At 50.1% G+C, this 14,482-nt stretch overlaps 1 protein-coding gene across 1 annotated transcript; it reads right to left on the bottom strand.

The window, feature by feature from the left end:
* Positions 1-3,513: 3,513 nt before the first annotated feature.
* STEAP3 (STEAP3 metalloreductase) lies at positions 3,514-14,252 on the bottom strand. Its single transcript, XM_074145237.1, has 4 exons — positions 13,775-14,252; positions 12,779-13,315; positions 11,240-11,395; positions 3,514-3,804 (listed from the first exon to the last, which is right to left on the bottom strand). The coding sequence occupies exons 1-4, from the start codon at positions 14,240-14,242 to the stop codon at positions 3,514-3,516; spliced, it is 1,452 nt and encodes a 483-aa protein (XP_074001338.1). The 5' UTR covers positions 14,243-14,252.
* Positions 14,253-14,482: the final 230 nt, after the last annotated feature.

Here is a 14,482-nt window from a genome sequence, read left to right as displayed (position 1 = left end):
TTTGTAACTCCCTCTTCCTTGAACGCGGAATCAACAGCACTTTTTGTTTAGCGAATTAAGCTTGTTTGATCCTGTGCTACAACTGCTTTGTAATATCACTACACTCTTGTAATGAAGTGTCTGTCTGTACACGCTTGTGTACATACATGCACAGGAACTCTGTAATAGAAGCCCTGGTGCACTGGGTCACAGCAATGATCATTTTCACTTATTATCTTGCTAACGAGACTCTACCAGCTGCTGGCTGTAGTGGGTTTTATTTCCTAGTGGTTAAATTTTGGATAATCACACTGCTCGCTACTACTGCCATTAAAGTAATGGTATTGTTTAGGGTGAGGAGGAAAAAAAAGACCCAAATGAGTTCTGATATAATTATATAGACCTGGATATTTTTTATGTAGCTACTGATGCCGGTGATTAAAACCGGCCTTACTCTTACAGCTTTTCAGTTGGTTCTTACATATCCCAGAGGCACATAGTAGGCAATACAGAAAATAAAAATATAAAGAATTTACATTCCAGCTGGATATTCTGCAATAATATATATGTATGTGTGTACATGTATATAGACAAAAACTCCAAGTACAAAACCAGTTAATTGGTAAATTTTAAGCTAACCTCGCTAACCCCCCTGTCCACATCAAAAAATGTGTAGGGAAAGATAATTGAAAAATTCCTTAAACTACTTTTCAGCGTTTCAGAATCAGAAGAAATGACTCAAACTGTTGTGTCGAGGCTTTAAGGACCAGACGCCTACAGAGGGCACCATTTGAAATGCTGCTCTGCTTTTACAGGAATGGGCTTCAGTCTTTAAAAGGGACAGTGACTGTCTGGACAGTATGTTGGCACAGGCGTTACCTGGAGACACTTGATCGACTTTTTTTTAGATGCTGTGGAGCTGCGATAGCCACGGGGATTTTGAGCTGGCTCGTCTGTCCATCTGGGCTTGTGTCCATCTGAAAAGCACCGTGCTGGCTCGCTCATGCAGCCAGCTCCTCAGGTAGGTCCAGGTGCCCAACTCTGCTTCTGCTCATGAAAACTGTCCCTTTGCCACCAGTGGGAAAGGGTACGTGGGTGTGAAAGTCAGGTAAACAAAGCAAAAGTACAAACTTTACTTCTGCTGGGCAGAAAGGTGAGTCTTTAACCTTGCAGTGACTCACAATAAAGCCACACCTTTCCTGTTGGAGACAAAGTTTGTTTAGTTTGTGTAATACTCTTTCCCTGCCTCTTAATCTTTTCTTTCTTATTTTTTTTCGCAACCAGGCGAAACTTGCCTGACCTAATGATGTGAAAAGCAGTTTAGGTGAGAAAAAGAGGCATTGGAATACACTGTTGTAACCAGAAAATGTGTAAACCGGTGCTTTTATGTTGACTTTGCTTGATGATGAAACGGAGAAGACTGAAAGAACAAACTTGCTGAATCCAGTTTTCCCTCAAGGATGAGTTAAGCTGGAGTGGGTGGAATTATACTCGGGTGAACCTGTCTCAAATCCATGTGGAAACTTAACCCACACAATTCAAACACAAATAAACGGGGTCAGGTAATCAATCTGGTTGGTGAGTGATTCGATCAGGTGCTGGTCTGGGCTAGGTTGTGGAGATGGATGGGGAAACCTGAATAAGCAGAGTTTTCTAAAGGGAAAGAATGGTACATTCTTTGTGTTGCCAAAAAAAATAATAATCAGCTGATGATGAAATCTGGGCATTTCCCTCATGCCGATCTCTTTATATTCAGTGAAAAGAAGTGACGTTTGGAGCCTTTAGTGTAAGCCTTAGGTGAGAACTGAAATCCCTCAATATCATCACTGGCAGCTTGAGAATTATTTGGAGAACGTTACTCACTGTAGTTATTTGAGGCTAAAAAGGGAACTCTTTAAGATCCATCTGTGTAGAAATCATCCAGGTTACAGAAGCAATGGTGGCTTGTAGAAGGGCTTATGTGCCCCAAAGTTGATTTCCCCCCACGTTTATATTAACTGTGGTCTAGTAACAAGTACTTTCCTGTCCCACAAACCATACCTCATTTGATGCTGACAGCTGTTGTTTTTCAAAGCAATACTGAATGCTGAGTGGTGTCTTAACTGTAGGAAAACGAGGCTATTCCAGCCATGTCCTTGTATCTGACCTTGCTGAGGTAGTCTTCTTGTGTCACTCCGATTGCTTGCTTTTAAATGAGCCTTTGTGAATGGCTGTCCACTCTCTGCTTGGTGATTTCTGTGTCCAAAACCTAAAGCATTATTCTGATAAACAGCAAGAGCTTGAAGGGATAGGAGATGACGGGTGGAAAATGAAATCAGGACAGAAATCTTCATTGCCCTGTACCTTGTCCAAAGTGGGTATGAAGGCAGAAGAGCATTTGATACCTGCTTTGCAATCTAGCTCGTCACTTTTTAAGGTGCAAGGCAATGAAGGACTGTGCCCAGAATGTACCATTGCTGTACTTTCATGTTGTGGTCAAGACTTGCTGATCCCTTTGCAAGACCGTTCAAAGATCTTGTCCTTGCTGATGAAACCAGAGGGTTTAGAGCTCCTGTTTTGTCTGTGTAAATGGGCACGTGCAGGTGACAATGATTTCTAAAAGCTTCACCCTATTATTTGATATAAGGCCAGCTGGAAGGCCTTGGTTTTCTCCATGTAATTCTGTGAAGCAGCAGGCCTTCCCAATAATTATCTTCGCCCTGTTTCCATCAAATACTGCTTGAAACTTTGGCTTAGTAAAAGAGCAGCAGCAGCAGGTGTCATCTCGGAGCCAGCAGTGCAGACCAGATGTGTGATGTGAGGGACATCACTCTCTTCAAATGCTTTTATACTGCTGGAAAAAGTGCTTTATTTCCGTACCTTATAAACGTGCACCAGGCACAGTTTCCAGGACCAGCAGCGCTCTTCTGTATTTGAGAGAACGGGGTTACTTGGGACTTGCTGTCAGCTTTTAGTGAAATCTGTAGATGCTACATAACACAGATATTGCTCTTCTTACTTGTCCATAGAGTTCATTGAGAAGACCAAAACCAGAGACAATTCATCTCTCTCAACCTCACTGCCTTGATTGGTCCAGACACTCAAGAGGCAGGATATCTTTGCTGTCATAAAACACAGAAAATCTGTGCTACTTTATATTAGAAAAACAAACAAACAAACAAAAACCCCAAAAGGCATTGAAATTTATGAGAGCAGCCAGGGAAGCAACCGAGAAGCGCTGGTCCGCGGAGTGGCCAGCCAGCACCTCAAGGGACTGATCTGACTAACAGAGCCCATCAGTTTCCCAGGTCTATTAGTGCTGCTTAGCTCGGCTTTCACGACCATTTTTAAGGCAATAACTGTCCTAGCAAATCAGCAATATAATTTAGCAACTGTCTGAACTATTTTCGTGGTCATCCATTTTCTAAAGTCACCAGATTTTATTGTTTACCCACGATACAATTATAGCAAAACATACATATATTTAAGAAAAAGAAACACCTTTATAGAAATGTCGATAGTGCTTTGAAATCCTCTGTCACAGCCGGGGCTCCCTTAGACATTGCTAGAGGTCTCCCCGCTTGAATACTCCCCCGTTGCGCTGGGCAGGACGAACTTCACGTATCTTCCCTTCTCCCAGCCCCTCCTGATTCGCAGAAGTCTGTGCCGGACGCAGGGCAAACTGAAGACGACTTTTGCCAGGATGACGGTACACGGGACGAGCAGCGTGAGGGTGTAGGTGGGAGGCAGGTAGAATTTGTACTGGTTCTCATCGAAGGCCCTCGACCACCCGTAGGTGAGTGTGTGCAGGGTGCTGATTACCAAGGCAATAAATCCAAGGGTGGACTAAAAGGAAGAGAAACACACCCCAATTAGCAGAGGACCTCGTGCCTGTTTATTCTCCTGTGGGTTTTTTTTCACACTATTTTCTAAGTGTATATAGCACAGAGAAAGCAAGGAGTATTCCTGCGTTTCTTGGACAGAACAAAACGTGACTGGAAACCTTTCCTGGGTAGCGTGCCAGGCTGCATTTTTCTTTTTCTAATCAGAGGTTAAGTGTGATATTAGAAACTCGGCAGGAGTTTCCCAGAAGGTGCTGCCAACTCGGTGGAGAGGTGGGCTCCTGCCTCTGCGTGAAGCAGCAGCCCCCAGCCCCTGCCGAGTGGGTATCGGCAGGCAGCTCACAAACGCTCCTCCCGAGCCGCAGCTGCCAGCTCGGCTGCCCGCTGGCCCGTGGCTAGTGAGAGGCTGCTGACCGGCAGGGTGAAGCATCAGCATCGTGGCTCCGGACCAGCAGTTGGCACCATCAGAAAGTCGGTGAAGCTGTAGCGTCGCGCAGAGCAAAGATGCCTTCAGGTAACTGCTGTCATCTGCAGGGAAATGAGGTTATGGATGCAGAAATGCTCTGGTCGGAGGTGAGCAACAGCCCTGAAGGGTTTCCTTCTCTGTCCTAGAGACTGATGTTGGTTCATGAGCCAGACCATCAGGCTGTATGATGGACGAAGTCCTTGGAATGGGGAGTCAAGAGCCCTTTACCCACTTGGGGAAGCAGCAAGGACACAGTCCCTGTTCTGCAGAACAAGAACTTTCCCATTTTCAGCTGAGACCATGGCTCCCAAGCACCCACAGAAACAACATTTTGCTTGAATATTTCCAGCTCCCTCTGAGGGTTGCTCTCAAGAAGGGTTTTAAACTGGTCCCTCACCGGTGGTTTCCTGCCAGCATCAGAGGTGGTGGCTCCTGGGCTTGCCAGCTCCCGCTGCCCGCTGGCACTCAGCAGGACCCGGCTGCTCACTCTTGGAGGCACCTCAACCCTTTGCTGCCGTGTTTTCAAAGAAAACACTGCTCTCCTGCCCTACTTCAAATGCTTGGTCTAAGCCTGCAAACTGCAAGATGCCTAGGCAGGGAAAACTTGCTGATGACCCTGAATTAGGGAAGGAAGCCTTTACAAGTCAAAATATCTGGCTTGGTGCAGCTAGTCAGAGATCAGCAAGAAAAATGTCCAGGGAAGAGGTCCCAGCAGGGCAATGAGGGAACAGGGCAAGACAGGAGGAAGGACTTAACATTTTCTCTTGAAAAAATAATCTCAGCTGGAAAACTAGTCAATTCAAAGCATCCCTTCCTATTTGGGATTGTGGGGAAAGTAATTAAAAACGCATACAACTTTTAAAAATGTACCATGTTGTTACCAACAAGCTAGACCAAGAGCTAATGGTTTAGGCAGCTGAGAGGTCTGGGCAGGGGAGGGAAGGAGAGAGCTCTAAAAGATGCTGCCAGATCCAGGGACTTAAATTCTACAGCGCCTATCAGGCAGCCTCGTGGGTGTCACTGAGTCCTGCCGAGATTTCACCCGCACGACCCCCCGCTGAGGTAGGGAACTCTTCTCTCTGTCTTACAGCTGAGCATTACTTGAGGTCGTGCCAGGAGTCGAGAGCAGATCTTCGTTTCGGCGTGCATCCCCACAGCCATCCTCTCTTCCAGGGACAGACATCCTCCTTACCACGTCCGATTCCTAAGCCAAAGCGGTAACAAGCAGCAAACCCACAGGGTCAGGATTGGTTTCACTTGGAAGATTAAGGAGGAGTTTGCTGGAATATGCCATGCTGAGTGGCCTGAATGGCCACACTCAAAGGGTTGTGGTCAATGGTTCAATGTCCAATTGGCGGCCACTGACGAGTGGAGTTCCTCAGGGGTCGGTACTGGGACCAGTGCTGTTCAACATCTTTGTCGGAGACATGGACAGTGGGATAGAGTGCACCCTCAGGAAGTTTGCCGACGACACCAAGCTCGGTGGTGCGGTCAACACACTGGAGGGAAGGGATGCCATCCAGAGGGACCTAGACAGGCTGGAGAGATGGGCTCCTGCAAATCGCATGAAGTTCAACCAGGCCAAGTGCAGGGTCCTGCACCTGGGACGTGGCAATCCCAGGCACAAATACAGGTTGGGCAGAGAATGGCTGGAGAGCAGCCCTGAGGAGAAGGACTTGGGGGTGTTGGTGAATGAGAAGCTCAACATGAGCCGGCAGTGCGCACTGGCAGCCCAGAAAGCCAACCGGATTCTGGGCTGCATCGAGAAGTGTGGCCAGCAGGTCGCGGGAGGTGATTCTACCCCTCTACTCTGCGCTCGTGAGACCCCACCTGGAATACTGTGTCCAGCTTTGGAGTCCTCAACACAGGAAGGACCTGTTGGAACGGGTCCAGCGGAGGGCCACGAAGACGATCAGAGGGATGGAGCACCTCCCCTATGAAGACAGGCTGAGAGAGCTGGGGTTGTTCAGCCTGGAGAAGAGAAGGCTCTGGGGAGACCTCATAGCAGCCTTCCAATATCTGAAGGGAGCTACAGGAGAGCCGGAGAGGGACTCTGTCAGGAGATGTAGTGACAGGACAAGGGGTAATGGTTTTAAATTGGAAGAGGGGAGATTTAGATTAGATATTAGGAGGAAGTTCTTTACTGTGAGGGTGGTGAAGCACTGGAACAGGTTGCCCAGGGAAGTTGTGGATGCCCCATCCCTGGAAGTGTTCAAGGCCAGGCTGGATGGGGCTTTGAGCAACCTGCTCTAGTGGAGGTGTCCCTGCCCATGGCAGGGGGGCTGGAACTCGATGATCTTTAAGGTCCCTTCCAACTCTAACCATTCTATGATTCTATGATTGCAGTTGAAACTATCAGCAGGACTCAACCCATAGCTTATCCATTCTTTTATCAACTCTGAGCTTCTCTCCATCAGGCAAAAAAATCCCTGGGTGGCAAAAGGTTGAAAGTACCAGTCTGGCAGGGCAGAGCTGTAAAGCAGGGCAGGGGGAAAGGGGACAGAGTGAAGTCCAAGGGCAGCGGGCGCTTCCTCCCCTGGGCAGAGGGTGCTTTCGGAGTCAGCCCGAGCGGGGCTCTATGGGCGGCAGAGCTGGAGATAATTAGTTTGTACCTCTACAGTTTCTCTTTCAACCGCTGCTGCTACCGGAGGAGAGCAGGAATGGAAATTAGCAGGACAAAAGGACAGAACCATCACAGGCGCTCAGTGACCCACCTTCGCGTGTAGATGGTGGGTCACCAGAAACAAAAAAGCTAATTGGCAAAAAATGCACGGATAAGCTGCTGGTGGCTGGAAACAGCGCTGGCAGCTCCTCAGACAGCAGCGATGGGCTGACCCGCTCCTAACACAAACGCAGGGCTTCCTGGTGACAGCCCGAGTGCTGGGGTCCTGATGCCACCGGCTGGGGAAGGACCTGTGGTCAGCGGGGCCACACGGCTGCACCCACCAGACAAGCTGTCAGCCGGGTAGAGGCTGATCTATAAGTGCAGGAAAGACAGAAGTTATGCTGATGGCAGCTTAGCTCGGTATGTACAGCTCAATATATACTCAGTATAGAACGATGCAGAGCCGACCGAGCGCCCCACGGGGGCTGATTTGCCAACGTGCTTAGCCCTGATACCGCACTGAGTTTTGAAGCTCTGTTCTCATTTACCCTCTCAATGCAGTTTCTGGCTATGAAGCTTTTGTTTTGTTTTTTTTTTTTTCCCACCGTCACAGCACGGGGAATATGGGGCCAACACCCATGTAAAGTGTTAACGATGGCTGTATGGAGATGTTATCTTCCTACTGCAGGCTTTGCATCTATTTTCTGTTCCGTATGGACTCCCGTATCTCCCCCATTGCCTTGGTGTCCACGAGGCTCCCTGTAATGCATCAGCGAAGGTGATGCGGTGGCCTGTGGCTCATTTAGAAATGTCTGGGCAGCCTCCAAAGCCAACAGCCCCTTCCTGACCCAAATATGTTTCTGACTTCTGCTGCCGTCAGTCCCGTGAAGTCATTAGCTCCGTGGAAGCGGCTCTGGCTCGCGCTTCGTCGACAGGAAGGTGAGAAAAGGTCTGATGACAGATTCTTTATATCTTGCGATACATGAGCTAAGAAAGAAACCAGGTCAATTCAACCTTCAAATTCCAGGAGGACTTCTCAGGGTGGGAAGGTAAAGGCAATCATACACATTTTTACTTCTCAGCCAATTAAGAACTGATTTGTTAATCACCGGGGAACATTAAAAATGTCTCCTATAAATTGAATTACATACAAATCATTCCTGTTATCCAGTGTCTAGATCCTGTACATGTTCTGTTAGTCAAAACTGAACATAAAGGGGAGCTGTGTATCCAGTTTAACTGTCTTTAATTGGAATTTATGTATGTGCGGGAGCTACTATAAAAACTGTTGGGTTTTTTTCTAAAACCTTAGCAACAATGCAAACGGGTTTTCCAGCCCATCAGACAACAGAGGAGTATTTTAAGAGTGTGGCAGTATCCCATGACACTTATACAGGCGCACACACTGCTGCTGGAAAATGTCAGACTTGGGAAGCTCCGGGTAAGGAGGGGACTAAAGTGGCTCCTGGATTTGTAAGAAGCCCCATCCCCATCTCAAATGCGGCTTTTGGTAGAGCGTCTCTCCAACACACCAGTCAGTGCAACTGGGACGGTGGGGCGGCTGCGCTCCCTTTTTTTCCTCTCTTTCACTTTTCCAAGGCACGGGAAGCCACGATGCCTCTGTAAAAGGGTCGAGTGCCAGAGATCCCAAATATTTGAGAAGGCAGCCTTGCGCTTCACTCCTTGTGTTTACATTGTGGTGCTGTGCATTAATTCAGGGGGGATCCCATCGCGCTGCCTCAACGTTAACCTCTGGAGCCTGGGAGCAGTAGCTCTGCCTGCTCTTGATTTCCTCAAAAAAGGCATCACCAACTTATCGAAGAGTAAATAATTTAAAAAATTCCTTTAAAAAAAAACAAACCAAAAAAACCCAACAACAGAAGCTAGCGTGCTAAGAGCTCTGTAACCTGCTCTTTTTACATGATATTTCCACAGCAGGGCACAGCACCAGCCCTGCCTCTCCTGCACGTGATCCGCTGGGAGCTCGTCTCGCAGTGTCATGCCTTACCCCACTCGGACAGAAATAGGTGCATCTTTCCACGAACTAAGCCAGCCGGTTCCCATGTGGGGCAGCCAAGAGCTATTTTGGAGCCCGACCGTCACATATTTGTCTGGTTCCAGCGCTGACGTACCCTTAGAAAGATGTGGGAAGGAGTCCCACAGGGCGGAAGGGACAGTCGTGTTCCATACACTGGTAGGAGATGGCAGCACTACCTGCCGTGACAACGTGTATATTACGTGACACACCGCCAGCACCCTCCAGGAGAGCTGCCTGGGGAGCCAAAGGGAAACGCAGGGGGTTTCAAAGCCTCCTTCCAGGCTGCAAGGGAGTATTTCCCATCATTTGGGATTCTTGGTATGAGATGCCTAAGCCAGGATCGATTTATCCAACGTCCCAGCGGCTGCAGCCCTCCCCTGAGACGTGGTGGCGAGAATTAATATGCTGCCGCTGTCTGATCCGAAAGAGAGATTTAAAGCCAGGTCCCCCATCTCCCCGAGGGAGGATCTCTTGGGGTCAAGCTCTCCTGGTGAGGCTCTTCTGCTCAGCGTAAATAATTACTCGCTAGCCCGCAGCAAGAGAGGGAAAAAAAAATAAAAAAGAGACGAACTGACTTGCTCACTTGGTGATGGGGGCACTTGTGGGGGGAGCAGGGCTCCAAGTCCTGCTCTAGTGAATATTGAATTATTTATATGCTGCTGAAAAGCTTCAAGCAGCAGAGACTGGGTGATAGATATTCACCTCTGCCCCCCGCCCCCCCAACCCTGCCCTCTCCTTTTGAGGGGTTAGACGTGACGCGCGGGGGAGGCTCCGCAGGGGGAATGCGGGGGGACAGGGTCCCGCAGTGGGCCACGTGTGTCAGGGTGTCACTGCAGGGGGGACTTGGAGCCTGGCACACGCTATGCAGCAACCACGTAGGAAACACAAGTAACAAGGGGCTTGAAAGGGTTATGGGATACAAGAGTGACATGGTGAGTAGAATTTGGGGAATTTAGCCTCAAGCTGAGCTCTGATGTGCAGGGAATACTTGAAGGTTCATTCCCTGCTATCCCTATTTGTTAGCCCTGAGCCTGGCTCCAAGTGCATCCCTGAGAGTGCTGCAGCCCCCGAGTTTGGGGTTTGTGAATGTCCCACGTGGTGGACTCAGGTCACTATGGGAATTCAGCCTTCAGGAGCTTGGACATTGCTGCAAGCGGGAAGAGGACTCCTAAACCACTGAATGACTTCGGAGAAAGAAAAATTACACTCCTAATTCACTTTTTAGAATCAGACACGGACTTTTCATTGAAATCCCACCCAGCTCTCTGTGCTTCTTGATCTCTGGCATTTTTATAGACCGGTTTAGGGCTTTTCGAACCCGTCTATTCAATATTTGGGTGCGTGCAAGCTCTGCCAAACCTGACCTTCCCCTGCACTGTCGTCCCAGGTGCTTTCCTAACTGTTAGCTTCTCAGAAGCTCACCCTCCCTGAAATGCAAGGGCAGATCTTCAACCCCCCCCCGCCAGCCCTCTGCATGGCGGGTTATCTGCCTGCCCTCCCCAGCCCGGTGCGGCTCCCACCAGCAGCTCCGACACGTCGTGCGTGACCGACACGCGACTGGCTCCCAGGGGGATCTTGCCCAGGGAAGGGAACAACCCTGCCCTCTCCAAATGACCCCAAGGCTTTCTGCCTTTCTACCTTGTGTGACTTCGGGAGGTTTTTAGCTGCGAACGGCAGCGCTGCTCCCGGGCACAGAGCGAGGGGGAGAGGAGGACTCTGCAGGGGGGTGTCATGCAGGTAAAGCCCAGGCTGGGTTTTTCTCAGGATCTCTAACTAATGCTGCTAAACGCAGGGTGAGAAAAAACCGCAGCCAAGATGTTAAAGACTCCCTCCTGCAAAGCCTGCTGCTAATCCTCACCGGGTTGCTCGTGACACTGCCCCATCCCTGGAAGTGTTCAAGACCAGGCTGGATGGGGCTTTGAGCACCCTGATCTAGTGGGAGGTGTCCCTGCCCATGGCAGGGGGGTTGGAACTCCGTGGTCTTTAAGGTCCCTTCCAACCCAAACTATCCTGTGATTCTCTGAGACATTAAAATTCCCTTCCCCCCAGGACAGCGGCACCCTCAGCAGACCACTGGAACACACCACATCCCACTGCCCCGCCATCACTGCTTGCTGTCACCTCCCGGGCGGGGGGTCCACGGCTGTGGGGAGCACGGGGAGGTGTGGAGTGGCAGGGTTTGCCCCTGACACCAGTGCACAGCTTGTAGTGGCCGTGACGGAGCTGGGATGTGCTGGGATGTCAGGTCAACCTCTGCCCTCCGTGGCCTGCCTGAGGGCCTGACCCTGGCTGCAAAATCACTCTCTGGCATCGGCAAATGTCAACGTTACCTGAATGAAACTGAATTCCCTCCAGTTGAGAGAGTTTGCGATGGATGGAAGTGAAGTGATGGCAAGTAACGACAGCAAGCCCAGGGCAATTATTCCAACAGAGATATAAATCTCCATCCTCCAGACTTCCTCCTCTACCCAGATATTCATCTTCTTCTCCACAGCCTGGCATGACAACGAAGGTGTGTTAAAACGGAGCGCTTAGGAATAGAGGAACTGAATTTTATCTGTATTCGTTTTGGTTTTGGAAGCAGGTTTCCTGGATGAACATTGGGTCCTATTCACACCTCCAGCGCTATTTGCCTATTTTTGGAGCTATGGAAATGCTCTTTTATCCCACCACCATTTGGCCAAGGCTAGACCTGATGTGGAGCCTGCTGGGAAGAACTGCTGAATGCTCTCAGCTCCCACCGCCCGTAACCACAGCAGCAAGCCCCAAAGTTGCATTTGGAAAGATAATTAGAATGAGAAGTCAGTTTACAGCCATGAAAACAAATACAGATGCTTGAATATGCAGTAGTCTCCTAATGACCTTCGTTTTAAGTGCATTTAGGGGGGAAATTGTTCATACTAATGGAAGGGAAGATGGGTTTTATGCTGCATGGCAAAGAACAACATTTAGAACCGTTCTCTTTAGCCCACTAAATGGGTTTAATTTACTAAACAAAGATGTTGCTAGAAAACAGGAGGTAGAGGGGAAATGAACACAGGATGCTTGCCTGAGATTAATGTGCGACTGAGGCAAACGAGAAGGACCTGCTCAGGGCTGGAGCTGAGAGGCTGGGGATGTTGGTTGATGGATGCTTTGAACAGGCACTGCTGCCGAGACCAGCCATCCCGCTCCCTGCTGCCCCCACGGCCCCTTCCCTCCTCTCTGGTGGGACGAGCATTTGGAAACACCTGGGCAAATATCCCAGCACAGAAAGCAGACTGGTTGTGTGGCAATTCCTAGATTAGGTTGCCCATGAAGTTTGTGCCATCGCAGGAGGGAGCCGGGGAGGGGAGCAGGGAGAAGCCAGGGGCAGGAGAAGGGCAGCATCACATTTTCCCATGGCTCGGCCAAGTTACGGAGCTGGCTGAATCACCTGCAGGTAGCAATCTCACGCTGGATAAACACTGCCAAGGGTCTCAATAAGGCAATAAAGTCCTTTTCCATTTCCTCCTTCTCTTAGACTGTGACCAGTTCTTCACCATCATTTTGCTAAACTCCTGGAGGCACACTGTGATGAGGACACACCTTCCACAAAACAGAACCCCCGGGTTACGACTTGGTCACTCCAGCAGGCACCTACTGTGAACGTCAGTGCGAGCGAACAGGGATCTCCCAAAATCTCAGGAGAAAAGCTGAGGGGAAGTCTGCGTGGATGGGTGCATGCCTGGTACCTGGTGTGCCACCTTGGAAGAAGTGCTCCTACAAGATAACAGCTTATTCCCACTGTCCTACACATGCTTTGGGAAGTGAATGCCAAGATATTAAGCCCGCTACCCAACACCTGGATGTGTGTAGAAGAGTACTACAGGCGCTGACCTGAAGAGTACCCACATTACCTGCTTGACGGCCGTCTCGATGAGCTGGTAGCGGTGGGAGCGGCGCATGGGCAGGCAGAGGCTGTACACGGCGTGCAAAGCCGCGCAGAAGAAGCTGAGGAGACCAATCTGCTTTCGGTGCTGGAGCCACTGGTCCAGCCAATCTGGAAAGCGCCGGTATTTGGTGCCATAGTAGAGCTGCGAGCAGGCTGCCAGCACCCCGGGCAGGTAGACGAGAGACAGCATGACGTAGGCCACGCAAGGCAGCGTTGTGTTGACCACCTCGACGGGGATCTTGTAGAACTTGTTCTTCTGCTCCCTGATGTAAGGGTGGATGACCTGCCGGACCAGGTTGTAAGTGAAGAAGCACAGAAAGAGCCCCAGAGCCAAAAAGGTGGGAATTTTCCAGGCTGGCAAGAGGCGCAGGGGAATGTTCTCGATCTCACAGGCTGACGCCATGCAGCCCATGTCCACAGGGGTGAATCCCATGACTTGAGCAATCTCTGCTACAGTGCGCTTGGCTTCTTGGTTATTTGAGCAAATCAGAACCTGCAACGAACAGAAAGAAACATATAGAGCAAAGAGAGACCAGGCTGCTGGGAACGAGTGCGTCGGGAGGAACGCTGGGCTAAAGGGAGCCTAAGACACGCCACTGAGCATCACGCTTCCCGGCAGGCTTTCTGACAGGGATCTACCGTGGCTGCCAAAGACCTCTCTCCTGCACAGGTTGCCTTTCGTGTGTGCACCACCGGTTTGTTTTACTGGCTGTGTTTAGATAAACAGACAATTGAATAATACTTTTCACTTAGGCAGAGGCTCCAAAGACTACAAAGCATGAAGTAAGTGAGGGTACTTCATTTCTGATCTAAGAAACGCAGAAGCTATGGGGTGGATGCCATGGCCAGCACTCAGACCCCTTCTCCTGGAGCCTAAGGCCATTTGCTGACGCTGCCAGACCTCAGCTGCTGAAACAGTTGGGATTTGGCCCTTGTCAGAAGAAGACAGTACCTGCTTATTTCCATCCCTGGCACCTGACTGCAGCGTCCAAGCAGAAACCACGTTAAACCCCTTGACCACGGTGCAGGCTGGGAACAGGGAAGCCAAGTACTCGGCATTGGATTCTTTGTGATGGTTGATCTCCGTGTTGTTACTAACATCCACCAGGATCTTGCCCGCCAGCACATCAGCCAGGTCACAGAGGGTGGAGTAATGTTCCCTGAAAACCGCCACAAAAATGACATCTGTCTTCTTCACCGCCTCAGCCTGGAAGGTGACTTCTGCTGCAGAGGGGAAGAGGCCGGCTTTGCGCTTCGGGTTGCGGCTGCCGACCACCACCTTGAACCCAGAGCACACCAGCCGGATTGCCAGTGACCGCGCAAAGTCCCCGCTCCCCAGCACCCCGATGGTGCGGCCGGCTGCAGGTGTGATGCTGGGGTCACCCTCCGTGCTCTGATGGCCCAGGAGAGGTTTGGCCATGTCTCCTCCGGACATCCTAGCAGGAAAAAGAAAAGGAAATGCAAGGTCATTGTGAAGCTCTTGCAGAGACCCAGACCACATCTGCGCTTATGGGGGAAAATTGCCACTTACTTAGACCACTTGAACAGAAGTGCATGTGGTCTTGGTCCCAGTAGCCCAGGACCCACCTGCCAAACCCACCAGCAAGTGCGTAGTAATGTACAAGCACCATTGGAGGGGGACAAAACACCATGCTGGGTT

The sequence above is a fragment of the Numenius arquata genome, chromosome 3 (genome assembly GCF_964106895.1).
Source record: "Numenius arquata chromosome 3, bNumArq3.hap1.1, whole genome shotgun sequence".
Lineage (NCBI taxonomy): Eukaryota > Metazoa > Chordata > Aves > Charadriiformes > Scolopacidae > Numenius > Numenius arquata.
The sequence above is the reverse complement of the archived record's forward strand: the minus strand, read 5'-3'. Positions and strand labels throughout refer to the sequence as shown.